The sequence below is a fragment of the Kogia breviceps genome, chromosome 2 (assembly GCF_026419965.1).
Source record: "Kogia breviceps isolate mKogBre1 chromosome 2, mKogBre1 haplotype 1, whole genome shotgun sequence".
Lineage (NCBI taxonomy): Eukaryota > Metazoa > Chordata > Mammalia > Artiodactyla > Physeteridae > Kogia > Kogia breviceps.
The window spans coordinates 63,628,422-63,643,197 of NC_081311.1; the positions used below are offsets into that span (position 1 = coordinate 63,628,422).

Sequence of the window (14,776 nt, forward strand, 5' to 3'; positions counted from 1 at the left end):
GAAACATTTCTGAAATCATCTGAAGGTTGTGAGAAGCAAAAGAAACTCTGTTCCATTATCAACCTCATCATGGAGATAAAATACTGTGCATTTAAACATTGTACCCCAAATGTACCAAATCACAAGAAAAAAAAAGCTTAAATGAAAGTGTAAAATTAACAAATGCATAAAACCCAATTGCTTCAATAAACAGGCTGGAAAGATGAGCCTGGGATTGCAGTGGAAGTTTGCAAAGTCCAGTTAGGCAGAAAGGTAATGCTGGGAATAAGGGAATCAAGCATTTTGCCCTTCATGGTTTCTTTCCTGGTAAAATGGCATTTTTGCTGAATTGCTGCAATATGATATGAGATTCTATAACGTTTCTTATAAAGGAAGCTTTGAAACTTAAATTGGAGTAATTAAAATTCTTTGGAGACTTTTTTTTAGATCATGAATGTAAAAGGCCGTGGTGCTAGGTGGAGTCTGGCTATCGGAGAAAAGTAGGATCTGAGGCACAGGGATTCTGCCCAGAAGTGGTCCCTGTGGTCAGTAGAGAGAGGCCAAGGTTGAAGCTAAGACCTTGGGCTGTCATGCTCTGGGGTCACCACCCTCCACTGAATGCCTTTGTGAGGCTGGTGACAGAAGCCTAAGAGGCCCCAGGTCTCCAGCTCCCCAGGAAGGCGTCTTCCTCCACGGGCAGTGCTGTGGATGGATGGGCTGGGAGCTGTGAGCACTGACGTTCAGAAATGCACTCGCTCTGAAGAGCCCAATGTGAGTGCCTCAGGAGTTGGTAAGGGATGCCCGCATGAGTGGCTACTTCAGAAAACTTCAGCTGGAGAAACCAGACTTCTTTTAGGGCCTCCTTCCAAGTGGGGACCTGCTAGCTTTATGATTAGGTTAACGTTTGGACAGGGGGACTGGAGACTGTGTCCCAACAGAGAGCCAGCCAATTCCTCCGAGTCTGTGTGCCAGGGAACAGCATACAGCATATTTCTTGGCCAGTTGGTATAGTTAAACGTTGTTCTCTTCTGCCTCAACCCCTGCTGGGCAGGGGTTTGGAAGGCACGTGTTTTTACATGGTCCACGCACAGGCATATTCCCAGAGACATCACTTCGTCCTGCGTGAACCTGCAGTAACGCCTTCCAGTAGCACATAAGGCACAGCTGCTATTTTCTCTTAAACACAGTTATACACCCCTTTGGCCATAGGACAACAACAGGGCCACTTAGCGATTTACCTTCTTACATTGATCATTCTGGAGCACACACTGAACTTTAATGGCCATGGTGGCAGGAACCCTGCAGACCCCTGCTCATTCATGGGAAACACTGAGGGTCTTTCATGGGGGTCTTGGATGGCCACGGAATTGGCTGGCTTGCTTTTAGCTAAGCTATAAACCAGAGTCGGTTTTTAAGAAAAAGATCAGCTCTTATGACTTCTGCCACAAATACTTGGCACTGGGTTTCTCTGAACGTCTCATCATGTATTAGAGACCTCATCCCAGATTCCAGCAATTCATGCATGGAAGGAAACCAAGTGGGTTCACAAAGGAAAAGGAAAAAATCGGCACAGGGAATTGTCACCCCTCCTTGTTCAAAACAACTTTCCACCCAGGTTCAACGGGGAGGGAATGTTTCTCAACCCAGGCTTGAGCCAGAGCCCCTCTTTTTCTTTTTTAAAAATACATTTATTTATTTTTGGCTGCGTTGCGTCTCTGTTGCCGTGCGCGGGCTTTCTCTAGTTGGGGCGAGCGGGGGCTACTCTTTGTTGCGGTGCGCGGGCTTTTCATTGCGGTGGCTTCTCTTGTTGTGGAGCACGGGCTTTAGGCGTGCGGCGTGCGGGCTTCAGTAACTGTGGCACGTGGGCTCAGTAGTTGTGGCTCACAGGCTCTAGAGCGCAGGCTCAGGAGTTGTGGCGCATAGGCTTAGTTGCTTTGCGGCATGTGGGATCTTCCTGGAGGGAGCGAACCCGTGTCCCCTGAATTGGCAGGCGGATTCTTAACCACTGGGCCACCAGGGATGCCCCGAACCCCTCTTTAAAATTAGAAAACCTACATGGTTAAAAACCAAACCAAACCAAACAAATCCCTGATAGGCATAAGGAAAAATGCATTTGATCTGTTGAAATCGGCAAAAAAGCTATTGAATTATGGAATCACAGAATATTACATCTAGTCTCACCCTTTCATTTTAAGGGTGAGGAAGCGGAAACTCTGCGCCATAGCCTGCTGCCTTCCTCTGGGGAAATGGCGTGTCGCAGGTCTATACTGAGACATTTCTCTGACTTATTGAACTTAAACCAGTAGAAAACCCTAGAGACTTTGCTTATGACCCTGAAACCAGAAAACAAAGAAAACAAAGCATTTCTTCACTAGTAGGTCCTAAAAACAATGTTTTATCAGACTCAGAATAGAAACCCGAAATGAAATAAAATAAAACAAAGGTGTGGTTTTCTCTTCTTATGGGGAACATAACAGGTGAATGATACATCTGTCAACGACTCTATTTAAATGAAAGGCACTAGGAGAATTTGGTAGGAAAAAAAGCTGTCACACACCGTTGACCAGATTTCAGATCATTCTCCCCAGGGGCCTCGCTTTGCAGCGGTGAGCTCAAACGAGCTAAAACATGCTCATGGACTGAGCTGCGGGAAGTGTAGGGGAGCTGGGGGGGGCGGTGGTCAGAGGATGGGGAGGGAGGCAGAAGAAGAGGAGGAGAGGGAGAATGGAGGGAGCCAAGTGGTCTGAGGGTGAGGAGTGAATGGAGAACTGAAAAATGAAGAAAACAGGATGTGGGTGGATGCAAGGTAAGAAGGTGAGAAATCCTCAGGGACCACCAAAAGGAAAGGCCGAGAAGACCGTCCCGGCTGAGAGGCTGGTGGGGGGTGTCTTACCCCTTGCGGGGGTTGGGTCAGAGATTGATGAGAGGCCTTGGGAACCATTTGTGAAAGTGACAAAAGCAGCAAGAAGGTAGAAACTTTCTAGGCTCTCACCATCTGCTTGACAAGGGGAGGAGACACAAGCCCAGCGCACTTGCAGGGATGTGGAGATGGGGCGCCATGGAGACCAGTGACGGACCTGGAGCTAGGAGAGGTCCTGCCCATTGAAAGATGACCTCTTTTTTGGTAAAAGGCACTAGGATATGACAGGGGTCCCTGCAGGGGTCAGGATGGGACAGCCTGCTGTTCGGGACACCTAGGGTGGGCACAGGGTGTAGGATGCTTCACTCCAGGAACCTAGCACCAGGTTGCCTTCACAGGAGGCGCTTTTGACCCAAAGGAGAGCTTGGAGGAAATAACTTTTTTTTTTCTTTTTGCGGTACGCGGGCCTCCCACTGTTGTGGCCTCTCCCGTTGCGGAGCGCAGGCTCAGCGGCCATGGCTCACAGGCCTAGCCGCTTCGCGGCATGCGGGATCTTCCCAGACCGGGGCACGAACCCGTGTCCCCTGCATCGGCAGGCGGACTCTCAACCACTGCGCCACCAGGGAAGCCCAGGAAATAACTTTTTAAAAGTCGTAGGAAAAATGCAACAGTTAGTAAAAAAAAAAAAAGAAGACATCTCGCCTTAACATCAAAACAGAACGGCTAGGAAACTTAAACCATCAGCGAACTATATGCAGGTAGTTTTTTTTTCCTTCCATAGAAAAGACCCACTGCCTGCAGTATGGATAGGTCCTTACCAAAAATAATTACCACATGGAAAATAAGTAATTCATGAGCACTTTTATCATTGAGGAATTACTCTTGGAAACCGTTGTTTTCCTACTCCCTAATCTATACAATCAGTCAGATAAGCTGTTGATCTTCATTATGCAACTCGGAGAATTAGGTTCTGACTCACTTTAAAAATACATTAAACCTTCAGTTAACTGCACTGAAGTTTCCTGCAAGAGGCAGTGCAATTGAACTTTTTCTACTGAAATACCAAGGTAATGATTGTTAAACTTAAGATGACAGATTGACCGCATGGGGAATCTCGGCCTCAGTGTCCAAGAGGGCACAGGTGGGGAGCAGAAGGGGGGCGGGGAAAAAAAAGAAGTGGGGCTGGGCTGCTGGGGAATTGGGTACAGGCCCAGAATCAATAATACATCTTAGTTTTTTGGTTGTTTTTTGTGTTTTTGTTTTTGTTTTGGCTGCACTGCGCAGCTTGAGGGATCTTAGTTCCCTGACCAGGGATGGAACCCATGCCCTCGGCAGTGAAAGCACTGGACTGCCACGGAATTCCCAATAACACACCTTATCTTGGAATCAGCAAAAGAGAAAAATCCTCATTCAACCAGGGATATGGGTAATTGGAATTTTAAAGAAAGATTTAAAAAATTTGCTGATTCTTCTCTTTTTAGGGAAAAGAAAAAATAAAAACCCTATGAACATTTAGGAAATTTAGTTTTAAAAGGCAACTTCCTGGGGAGCGGGGACAGTCCACATCCATCCTGTCCGCCCCCCGACCAGGTTGGCCACCATTTCCACATCTCCATTATTCAGTGTCCATGCTGTTTGTCAAGCAGGCCCTCTGTGTGGACACGAGAGGGCCTGCTCTGACCCTGATTTTGCCAGAAATTTTAATGAACCATTTCTCAAGTGACTCCAGTTAATTGAGGTTTGGCTACAAAAAGCAAGGTTTTTCCCTGAACTGAATACTAACCATCTCTTTGTCGAACCTTTATACGGCCCTTTCCCGTGTTCCAGTTCCTTTCATGGAGATAGTCCTTCCATGGCCTGTGAGGTAGGCAGAGCCCGCCCCAGGTTACAGATGACGGAGGGAGTGGAGGCTCAGAGCATGGGAGGCTCTTGCCCAAGGTCGCCCACCCGGCCCCGGGCAGTCAGGTCCAGCATGCAGACCTCCTTCCTCCCAGGCCAGAGTGCTTCCCACTGTCTGGGGGAGCTGCAGGCACATTTATTTTGGCAGACTTTTGCAATAAAACACTTTGTCTTTGGAATGAGCGGAGTGCAAGAAAAATGTGTCTTAGCGGGCGATTTCACTGCATTTCTACAGTGAAGTGAGCCCAGGCACCAGCAGTTTCCTCTTTAAAAGGTGGCCGTGATGGATCTGTCTTCTTCCAATGTTGTTGGTTCAGAGCTGGTGCTTTGCTGGCAGGTGACACAGACCATTTGACTGTATGCAGATGTCCAGGATCCTCTGAGTCATTGAAAGTCCTCGTGTATCATGTCATATAGGGATGCTTTTGATTTCTCCCATGGCCCCAGGGATGGAAGGAGCGTTGGGCAGCTGGTTAATTTGGCAATAAAACCCCCGTGGTACCCACCAAGCCTCTGCATATGGTGACCGAGGGAGAAGGAAGGCAGTGGAGGGTAATTTCCAGGCACTGTCCCTTCAACAATTTTGCTAAAGGATGAAGGTTTATTCCAGATCCTCTTGCAAATAGGTGGCTTGCTGCCTCTCTCCATCGTTTCAGGACTGCAGACCAGATACGTGAGGCCCTTGGCTCTGAGGGCCAGCCCAGATATCCAAGCTTATTGCCCAGGAGTGCTCATGGGCTTCTCTCCTCTACTACACCGTTGTGCCTTCCTCTCGAAGACAAACGCTGTCTGCTTTTGCAGCTTGATACGCTGGTCAGCTTATGATGTTTGAAAGAACCCAGGAAGTTAAAGGGTTAATCGTGGCAGCACCAAAGAAAGTTAAAGGAAATCTGTTGAGAAGGAGCTGGGAAAGGTGACCGGCCTCTGGCCGCAGCCTCCTGGGGAGGCTTCCAAGGTCAGAGTGTGACAATGCTGGCGACCCCTTCTGCAGAGAGGTCGCTCAAAGATCCACAATTCTTCCCTGAACAAAGGGCATCCAGCGCCGTTGCGGTGCAGCAACAGCAGAGGGCGCTAGCTGCAGGGTCGCGGCAGAAACTGGGGAGACCGGCGGGGTGAGCCTACGCTCTGCGGGCCGAGCGCTGGCCCTTAGAGAGCGCACGTGTCCCACGTTCTCCCGTGGTCACCCTCTGATCACCCCCTCAAGCCAGACCCCCTTGAAGGGTTCGGCCCGCGACCCGTTGTCCGGAGGCCGCTCGGTCTTCACCCTCCTCCAGGGGAAGGCGCTTTCCCCAAGGCTCAGGCTGCCCGGCTTCACTTCTTGGCGACTAACCATGGACTCTGGCCCTTGAGGAGGCAGAGAGAGGGGGTGTTGGAGGAAGAGCCCTGCAGGTGATGGGCAGGTAGGGGTACCTCCCCGAGCCGGGGGTCCCACTGACCTGGTGACCTTGGCAGGTACCCTCCCAGTTTGGACCTCTCTGTCCCCTTCCACCACAATCCTGTTTGCCCTCCTCTGATTTGAGAAGCTGGGTGGCCCAGGATCCGGCCCACTGGAAGATTCTATGAGGAGGATGAGGCAAGGGAGGGGCCCGTCTGCAGCAGTCAGCTCCTCCTTCCCTGCTATTAATTCCTTCCTGGACCCCCCAGGCCTCGTTTCATTCCGGCCACGCTGGCGGCCGCGGCCTCCTCAGATGCGCCCTCACTAGCACTCAGCACAGTCCTTGCGCTGCTGGGCACCCCCGTTAACTCCTGGAGGGCTGGCTGTGTCTTCCGGTCCTTAGGAGCCCCACCTGCCTCCCAATGCCTGCACATGGTAGGTGCTTAATAAAGTAGATTGATAACTCAGCAGGTCAGGGACGTTTATGAGCCCCGGCCAGGGCCCTGGCAGGGAGACCTGAGCTAGGTCCCTCAGGAGCCCAGTGAATGAGAAAGTCCTTCTCCACTAAGTTCATTGTCTAATATGGGAGACTGACTATCCTAGTCTAATAGAAGGTGGAGGAAGAAAAGCAGACAGAGTTCCTGGTCGTTCCAGGGAGGGAGACTCATCTAGCTGAGGAACCCAGAAAGGTATTCCCAGGGCCATGGAGTCTGAGCTGGGCCTTAGAAGGAGGTAGATAGACCCTTGACAGGTGAGAAATCATGGCATTCCAGGCCCAGGGCCCTGCACGGGCCAGGTGTGGAGGGGGGGAGCAGAGGGTGCATGCAGGGGCCAGTGAGTAGACCTGGAAAGGGAAGCTCTGCTGGGGAGGCCCCCGTGGTGCAAGGCTTACGTCCCTGGCTCAGCTCTGGCCCCTCAGAAGCAGGGCTGGTCTAGGAACTGGAGGGTCACTGCATGTGGAATTCTGCCTTGGCCGAAAATCCAGCTCCCTTCCCTGCACCCTCCTCCCTGTCCTCCACCGCTGCAAGGAAACTTCACCCTTGAAAGTTCCCCTCCTTGGAGAAATGACCTGCCGTTCCTCCCTGTCCCTCCCTTCTTTCTCTGTCCTCTGTCTCCGTGTGGATTTCCTCCTCTTTTCTGGGTCACTCATCAGTGGCCTGCCCTTTTTTTGGTGGTGTGGATGGAGTCTTAGGTGCTTGACATCTCGAGTTGCCTGAGAGTGTGTCCAGGTGCTGGGTAGGGGGCGAGACCAGGCTGTGGGTATGTGTGTGGTGCTCCAGGAGGGGAGCCGAGAGCCTAGTGCGAGGAAGGCAGCAGTGTCCCTGTACATTTGTGGGGCTTTGGGGCTCCAGCTGCATGCCGGGGGGTTAAAGCTGTACTGCTGACGAATGCAGAAGCGTGGACACCTCTATGAGAGACCCCACCTCTGCAGCCACGGCTGCCCCAGGAAAGCTGCCCTACTCACCCATGCCCCAGGGCAAGTCCAGGAGTCTTGTCACTCAGGATTACGAAGCACACGCATGCGGCACACAGATCTGCAAGGCCAGCTCCATGCACAATACTGTCACAGCCAAAAATGACTCTAGGTAGAGGGGCATGGAATGCTCCAGCATCCCAGTCCTCCCAGGAGCCGAATGGTCAGTGGAATCAGGGGGTTTCAGGATGTCAGAGGTCACCCGTCACTGACACCTGGGGAAACTGAGACTTGGAGTGCGTTGCCCCAGGCCAGATAGTTAGCCAGATAGAAAGGGCTGGCAGCTGAGGCTCCCGACTCCTAGCCAGTGCCCTCCCCCTTCACGGGCTGACCCTGACCACCCCCCCACGTCTGTGGTATTCCATTCTGCCAGGTGAAGCGGCCCCGGGAAGGGAGGCCAGGCAGGAAGGAAGCACTGGGGGAGGCACCGATGGGGCAGTGGGGTGTGTGGAAGGGCCGTCACCTCCTGAGCGAGGTGGGGCTTCCTGTGGCCTCATGACTGCGCAGGCACAAGTGGCTGACCTTGATGAGAGTCCTTATTTGGGCCTAGAGGACTCTGTTACACTGTCACCCACGAGGGCACTGGCTCAGTCTTTTGTCCAGCTGGGTGTTTGCAAGTCTCCAGGCAGACAGTGCCGGCTACAAGGTGCGCTTGGTGCCAGAGCACGGGGAGGGGAGCGAACCAGAGAAGGTGGTTCTCCAGACCAGCTGCCTGCAGGTCCCAGAGAACATTCACCAACAGGGCTGTGATTTGCCCCCCGGGTAGGGCTTGGTGCCTCACTCACTCCTTGAGCGAGCAGCTCTCAACAAGGCGGGCTGCAAGTCCCCAGGACCAGAGTGAGCATTTTAACCTCCCCGAGCCCTCTCTGCCACCAGGGCCTCGTGCGGCCCCCCTGCCCCCGCCGTCCATCCCTCCTGCAAGGCACCCGCCCCCCCTCCCTGCACCGTCCCCCTAGCACCTGCCTCTTCCTGTTCTGTCTGCCAGCATGAGTGCCGAACCCCCCTGCTTCCTGACCATTTGTCTCCCTGTTTCTAACCCATCTGACATGGAGTTGAGTTGGGTTAAGGTCCAAGTAGTGAGGCCTGGGGCTCCCTGACGTCAGGAGCCTGGGGTTTGGGGGTGTGCCACTTGCAGCCCTGTGATGGGGAGGGTGTCCGGGTTGAAGATACACGAGGCACCAAACCCCGGGGGGAGACAATGTGTGTACACGGGGTCCAGCCTCAGTGAACTGCCCCCCAGGGGAGGGCAGTGTGGACGCTGAAACCGGGCTGATTGTATTTTTTCTCTGTCCACCAGGCCCCTGGGGGTGAAATGTGTGAGGTTCTTCCCCGCCTGTCCCGGGCTCGCCTGCCACTGCCTCTGATTTATTTTTCCTTGACTCTGACGTTTAAACTTTTCTTTACACATATTTCTATTTTATTATCTGTCTTCTTGCAAGTGACTTTGAATCCTTTGTGGTATTTATTAGCTGAGGTGTAATAAATAAACGAATAATAACACCAGGATGGAAACAGAGTAAGGTTTTGGTTTGCTCAAGAGTTATTCAGGGTCTTCAGTTAACACAGAATCTCGGTTTCTGGATCTTTCCAGTTTATGTTTGACTCTATTTTGAGATCATCGATGGGCTCTGATTGCTCCAGTGAGACCCTGAAAGGGAATGAGGCGGTGGGTCTAGGAAAACCAGGTTACACTCTGATTCCTCAGGACCTCAGATGAGGGGGTGGAGGTGAGGAAGCAAAAGAAAATGGTGAGGAGGGTGGCATTGCAGGAGGCATAAGTCCGTGGAGCCAGGGCAAGAGCACATCTCCAGGAGCAGAGGCTGGGCAGAGCTGTGCTACGCCTTTCAGGGGCTCTGGGCACTTTTGCCTGTGTGGACTCCTTCCTCCGGAAAAATACAAAAAAATTATATTTTATGACTGCTCTGGTAGAAAGATAAATATAACCCTGGCTGGATTCATGATTATATATTCATTTGATTCTTTTGAGTTTAAAAGAAATGAAAATTAAAATATTGTCTTATCCCCTGAAAGGGCCAGGCTTGCCCTCACTGTGCCTGGTGGAGCTTCTGGGGAGCAGGCTCTGGGTGAGGAACATCCCTGGGCTCAGTGCGGCATCCTGGAATGCTCCCTCAGTAGGAAGAGCAAACGTGTACCAGCTGGTGGCTGGGGTCTGGGTCTCTCATGCTTCTGCCACCAGTGGAGGGGACAGATGACCACAGACGGCAGCTCTAATTCAACTGCTTCACTTTTCAAACAAGGAAGCCAAGACTCAGGGGAGGAAGGTGTCTGATTTCCAAACTATCTGAGTGGATATTTGGTAAGCATGCTGGTAAGGTCCCTGGGGTCTGGGCAGCATGTGGTGGGGTCCCATGAAGACAAGAGTCTGTGAGTGCGACCTCACCCCACAATGTGGCAGGGGTCCCACGAACGTGAAGCTCATTAATTTAGAGTTTGTGTTATCATGCGTGGACAGGGTCTCCATTTCAGTGTGACTTTGTACTGTCTATGATGAAAGGATATACATATAAAGACAAATTAAAGGGCAAACAAAGTGTGGGGGGGTGTTTAAATTACCCAAGTACTTCGTTATTTTCAAGCCCTCTAGAAGCACCAATTATGTTGTACCACGTAACAGTAAACCTGTGTGCTGCCCCATAGGTAATACTTACCTAGTCTTTAAAATAGGTTTATTTTATTTATAAGCAGCAAGACCTTTATAAGCATTATACTAAGAACGGTACAGAAAACCGTAAAACTCTGCTTCTTAAAAAATAAAAACAGCTTCAGATTGCCAATATCTTGCCCAGATTCCTGTTTTCTGAGCGTTCTTTGTTGGAGAGGAATGGCTGCAAACTTTTCAACTGCTAGTTGTGAGTAGACCCTGCAAATCTATAGCAAATGAATGGCCATCATCAGCAATAGCTGCTACTAGTGATTGCAGCCCCAAAGAAAGAAAAACAAACCAAAAAAGCACCAAAAAACAAAAGCAGTAGCAAGTAGCCCTTTGTAACCTTGGGGGCTTCGAAGGTTTCAGCACAACTGAACTTTACATACTCATGTGGCACTGTAATGAACTTGGGGTACATTATAATAGACATTGCTTAGTACAGTCCCGGCCCTCCGTCTGTTGGACTTAATGGTTCAGACCGTTAAACTTCTGAGGACCCCCACTTCTGGGACTTCCTGATTTCACAAGAAAAGAATGTATTTAATTTAGTGATGAATCAGGATCAAGAATTGCCATGTTTAATTTTTTTAATAATGAAAATCCATAAGAGTTTAAAATATTCTGAGACACACCTAGCTTAGCAAACACCATGGAACTCCACGTATCTCTGAAGTCACACATAAACTAGCCAGCACCTGAGTGCTGGTTGGCCCCCTTTGGCACTGGAACACAATAATTTATTAAGCTTCAATACTTAATAAGTGTGCACAAATATCATGCAAACGTACAGCCGTACTCACTAACGAAAAGTGTATTAGAGTCTTAGACGTATACAAAACATCTTGTAAACAAAAGGGAAGAGGTTGGTATTTTCTGTACAAAATATGCAGGCTTTCCTTTTTTTTTTAATAATCTGTAAGATGCATCATACTTCGGGCATTTTCAAAAAGTGAAAACTGTATAAAAATAAATATTCTATTTACAAACACACACACAGGCCAATCCCAGGTTAGAGGCATCACTGCAAAACAAACACAAAACAACACGGAGTTAGTGTCGGTTGGTCTGTGAGTGTTTATTTCCCTTCTGGGAAACGAGGTGGGTCTTGTCCTGGGTTGGATGGGAGCTTTGAGTAGGGGAACTGGGGGAGCCAGGAACCCCCTTTGTTCCAAGACCCTGGTGCTGACTCTCCAGCATACTGAGGGTGGGAAACCACTTTCTCTTTCCAGTCATTCCCCATCCCGGCCACTAGAGGGCACTTTCTCCCTATGCTGCCTTTGGAGGCCTGGCTGTTGAATTAACTGCATCTTCCCAAAATGAATTTATGGTGTGAACCAACAGACACCAGGCTCTCTAGTTGCTTCTCCCAGACATTGTAGCTCTCGAGCGTAGGCTGTTCTTCCCCTGCTAAGCCCAACCATTTCTATCTCCTAACCATCCACAGCAGCCTTGAAGAAGAAAATCTTTTTTCTTAGGGGACACACCCCTTTCCTTCTTCTTGGAGCTAACTAGGTTTACAGGAACTCAGCGAGAGGGCGAGGCGCAGCGAGAGAGACAGATTCTTGGGGAGGCATCTCCCTTGAGGGCTGAGCTTTCTCTTTCTCTGGTTAGGGGTGCTGTAGGTCCCTGGGTGGTTTCATTGCTTTTACTGAATCCCGTGAACTAATGAGATTGTGGGCACTTAGCCGGAGAATCGTATTCATCTCATTGTAAGTGTGACTGCTGTCACTGGGCAGGACTGGATTAGCTAAGCATAAACTCTCAGGCAGGTAGTGGACTCCAGCCCTTTAATGAGGATGAACCCACACCTTGAGACTTCAGTGATAAAGGGCTGGCAGGAAGTCTCTGAGCGGGAGGCAAGGTGGAGGGAGGCCGCGGGTGGGACTGCATGGCAGCTGCTACCTTTGCCAGGACCGAGTTGGGCTTCTGGATTAGCAAACCAGTGGCCCTGGTCATGCCGGGGAGCCTTGCACTTTGGATGCCCTGGATGAGTGGGGTGATTGCATGCAAGGGCACAGCCCAGTGCTGTCAGATGGCTTTAATGATGGCAAATGCAGGGGCAAGTGTGAACAAATGAAACCTCATTGTTGGTAGGAATTCTGGGAACCCAAGAGAGGTTGGGCTGCAGGTCTCATGTGCAGAAGCATGGAGCGCTGACAGCTTAAGTTCAAGGGGCAAGGTAGAGTGGTGAGCTGGCCAATCTCTAGGAGGAGGTATAGAATCTATGTGACTTTATAGTTTAAACAACTTAGATTTCCTATATCTGGATAATGGCTTAAATGGCCTCCTATGAACACTATGACACTAGCTAATAATAACTAATTTAAAAACATGGTTTAGAACTCCTTGCAGGAGAAGTATTGTATAATTTAACCACACAAAGTATAAAGATGTCATCTGTGTGACTACATGGAAATTTCATACACTCGGGTTTGTGGATGCCTTAAAAATCATTTTTTTTTTTTTTTTTTTTTTTTGCGGTATGCGGGCCTCTCACTGTTGTGGCCTCTCCCGTTGCGGAGCACAGGCTCCGGACGCGCAGGCCTAGCGGCCATGGCTCACGGGCTTAGTTGCTCCGCGGCATGTGGGATCTTCCCGGACCAGGGCACGAACCCGTGTCTCCTGCATCGGCAGGCGGACTCTCAACCACTGCGCCACCAGGGAAGCCCAAAAAATCATTTTTAAATGTTCTCAATCTTGTGCAGTGAGTGAGATGTTTAATGGGCACCCTGCCTGTGGGATCGTTCCCTTTTGACCCATGTCTTGCTACCTCATCTGCAGAAAAGACCCAGAATGGAAACCGTGCATGCTTTATCCCACCATAGAGAAAGGAGCCCAAGGACACCTCTGCTCCAAGGCACTAGAACCCTGGGAAACCTTACCTTATTCCAGCAGCCCTGGACTGGCAAGCCATCTTCACCCTGCAGTGAGGAAGGAAGGCAGACGGCTCAGACTCTGCGAGATGGCCCACCAAGCAGCAGGACAGGGGGAACAAGGGCCACAAACACTGCGGCGGCTGATCAGGGTGCGGCCCCCCAATATAGTCTGTTTCTCTTCTCTACCCCAGGGCCGAGCCGAAATGAGGCAGGAAGCAAGCCCACCCGTCTGCCCATTTGCCAAGCTCACATGTAGTTACAGTGCAAGGCCAAGATGCTAGCCTGTGGGCTCAGCAAGCAGAGGTGACCTGAATGCCGTGGAGAGGACAGACCAGAGGTCTGCTGGTCTCCCCTTGGGCTGTACTGAGTGCGGGGTGCCCGTGGGCCTCACTCAGCTTTTGGGGCCTTGGGGGCCTCGGTTTCCTCCTTCGTAAAACCTGGGGAAGGTGCGGCTCTATGAAACGACCACCCCCCACTTCTCCCGTTCTCTGATCTTTTCTCTCTTCCTTAGCAGCTGGGGGAGGACATCTGGTGATCAGTAAGGAGGAGGAGGGGTGATTTCACAGGCATTGCAATGTGGGCCTGAGGTGCCTTCAGCAAGGAGGCGGGGCTCCTGGCACAGCCGTTGCTGGGGACTTGGGGGGAAGAGGCAGTGGTGGAATGGGAATCCACCGGGTGCCGCTTGTCCCCCTTGCTGGTGCACCTCCAGAGCACCTGCAGCCTCAGGACGTCCCGAGTGTCCTCGGGCCCCGCTATCCTGGCTGCTCTGGCACTCCCTGCGGGAACCTAGAAACCACTGAGAGGCAGGTGGGGAGGGTGAGGTTGAACGAGGGCAAAGACCTGGTTCTCAGTCCGGGTCTATTAGAATTGCAGCCCAGATTTTAGAATCCCAGGCTCCAGGGCAGAGAAAGAGATGCACACGGGGTTTCAGGGGACCGCAGCAAGTGGTCAGCCCCCGCGAAGCCGGAATGGGAACGCCCTCTGCCCTGGACCTACTCATCCACCCATGACAGGTGCCGAAACTACTCACCTGGCATCCAGCAGACAGCCGGCCCTGTACGGGGGCCGCAGAAGTCTAGTTACCTTGTACTAAAATTCCTGATCAACAGCCCCCCCAGCCCCGCCCCACGTCCACAGTAACGCAGTGCAGGAGACGGCGAACAGCAACAATGAGAAACAAGAAAGGCAAGGCATGTACACTTCCACAGCAAAAGTAACACACAAATGTTATTGGAGAAAATGCCAGTTTGCATTAAAGGCCAAATCAAGATAACTTTCATTGTCCCTTGTGGGTCGGGGAGGGTCTGCAGGGCAAGGTGGTGCATCCCAGGGTTCCATGATGACCTCTGTCTCTTTCCCCAGCCCGCCACAATGCGACACTTCACACGGTCTCTGGAAGGGAGAGGAGCCTCCGTGGACCACAGGGGCATTCCCACTGGCACGTGGATGGTGGCAGGGGGGACAGACGAGGGCTGGGCAGGCAGAGGGGAGTGACAGTGTGTGGGTGAGAAGCAGGGAGGCCAGGGCTGCAGCCGGCAGAACTCAAGTGTTCAGATCGTGGGAAGGGTCACGGCAGAGGGGACGCCTGGCTGCTGGTTAACAGAGGTGCCGCGGAGGGTGGGGGAGATTCCACGGCTGAGAAAGG

General features: G+C 51.3%; 3 protein-coding genes across 3 annotated transcripts in view; 2 read left to right on the forward strand and 1 right to left on the reverse strand.

Annotated features, from left to right (window-relative positions):
- Positions 1–14,776, forward strand: part of TYSND1 (trypsin like peroxisomal matrix peptidase 1) — a 1,185,869-nt gene that overhangs the window by 113,657 nt on the left and 1,057,436 nt on the right. The gene's annotated exons all lie outside the window — the stretch shown is intronic.
- AIFM2 (apoptosis inducing factor mitochondria associated 2) overlaps positions 1–14,776 on the forward strand; it is a 130,029-nt gene that overhangs the window by 98,184 nt on the left and 17,069 nt on the right. The gene's annotated exons all lie outside the window — the stretch shown is intronic.
- COL13A1 (collagen type XIII alpha 1 chain) overlaps positions 10,825–14,776 on the reverse strand; it is an 86,670-nt gene continuing 82,718 nt past the window's right edge. Inside the window, exons 37-38 of the mRNA XM_067025463.1 lie at positions 13,138–13,176; positions 10,825–11,276 (exon numbers count right to left, since the gene is read on the reverse strand). Coding sequence (XP_066881564.1) covers positions 11,274–11,276; positions 13,138–13,176 — 42 coding nt within the window. The 3' untranslated portion in view covers positions 10,825–11,273. The remainder of the gene's footprint in view (positions 11,277–13,137; positions 13,177–14,776) is intronic.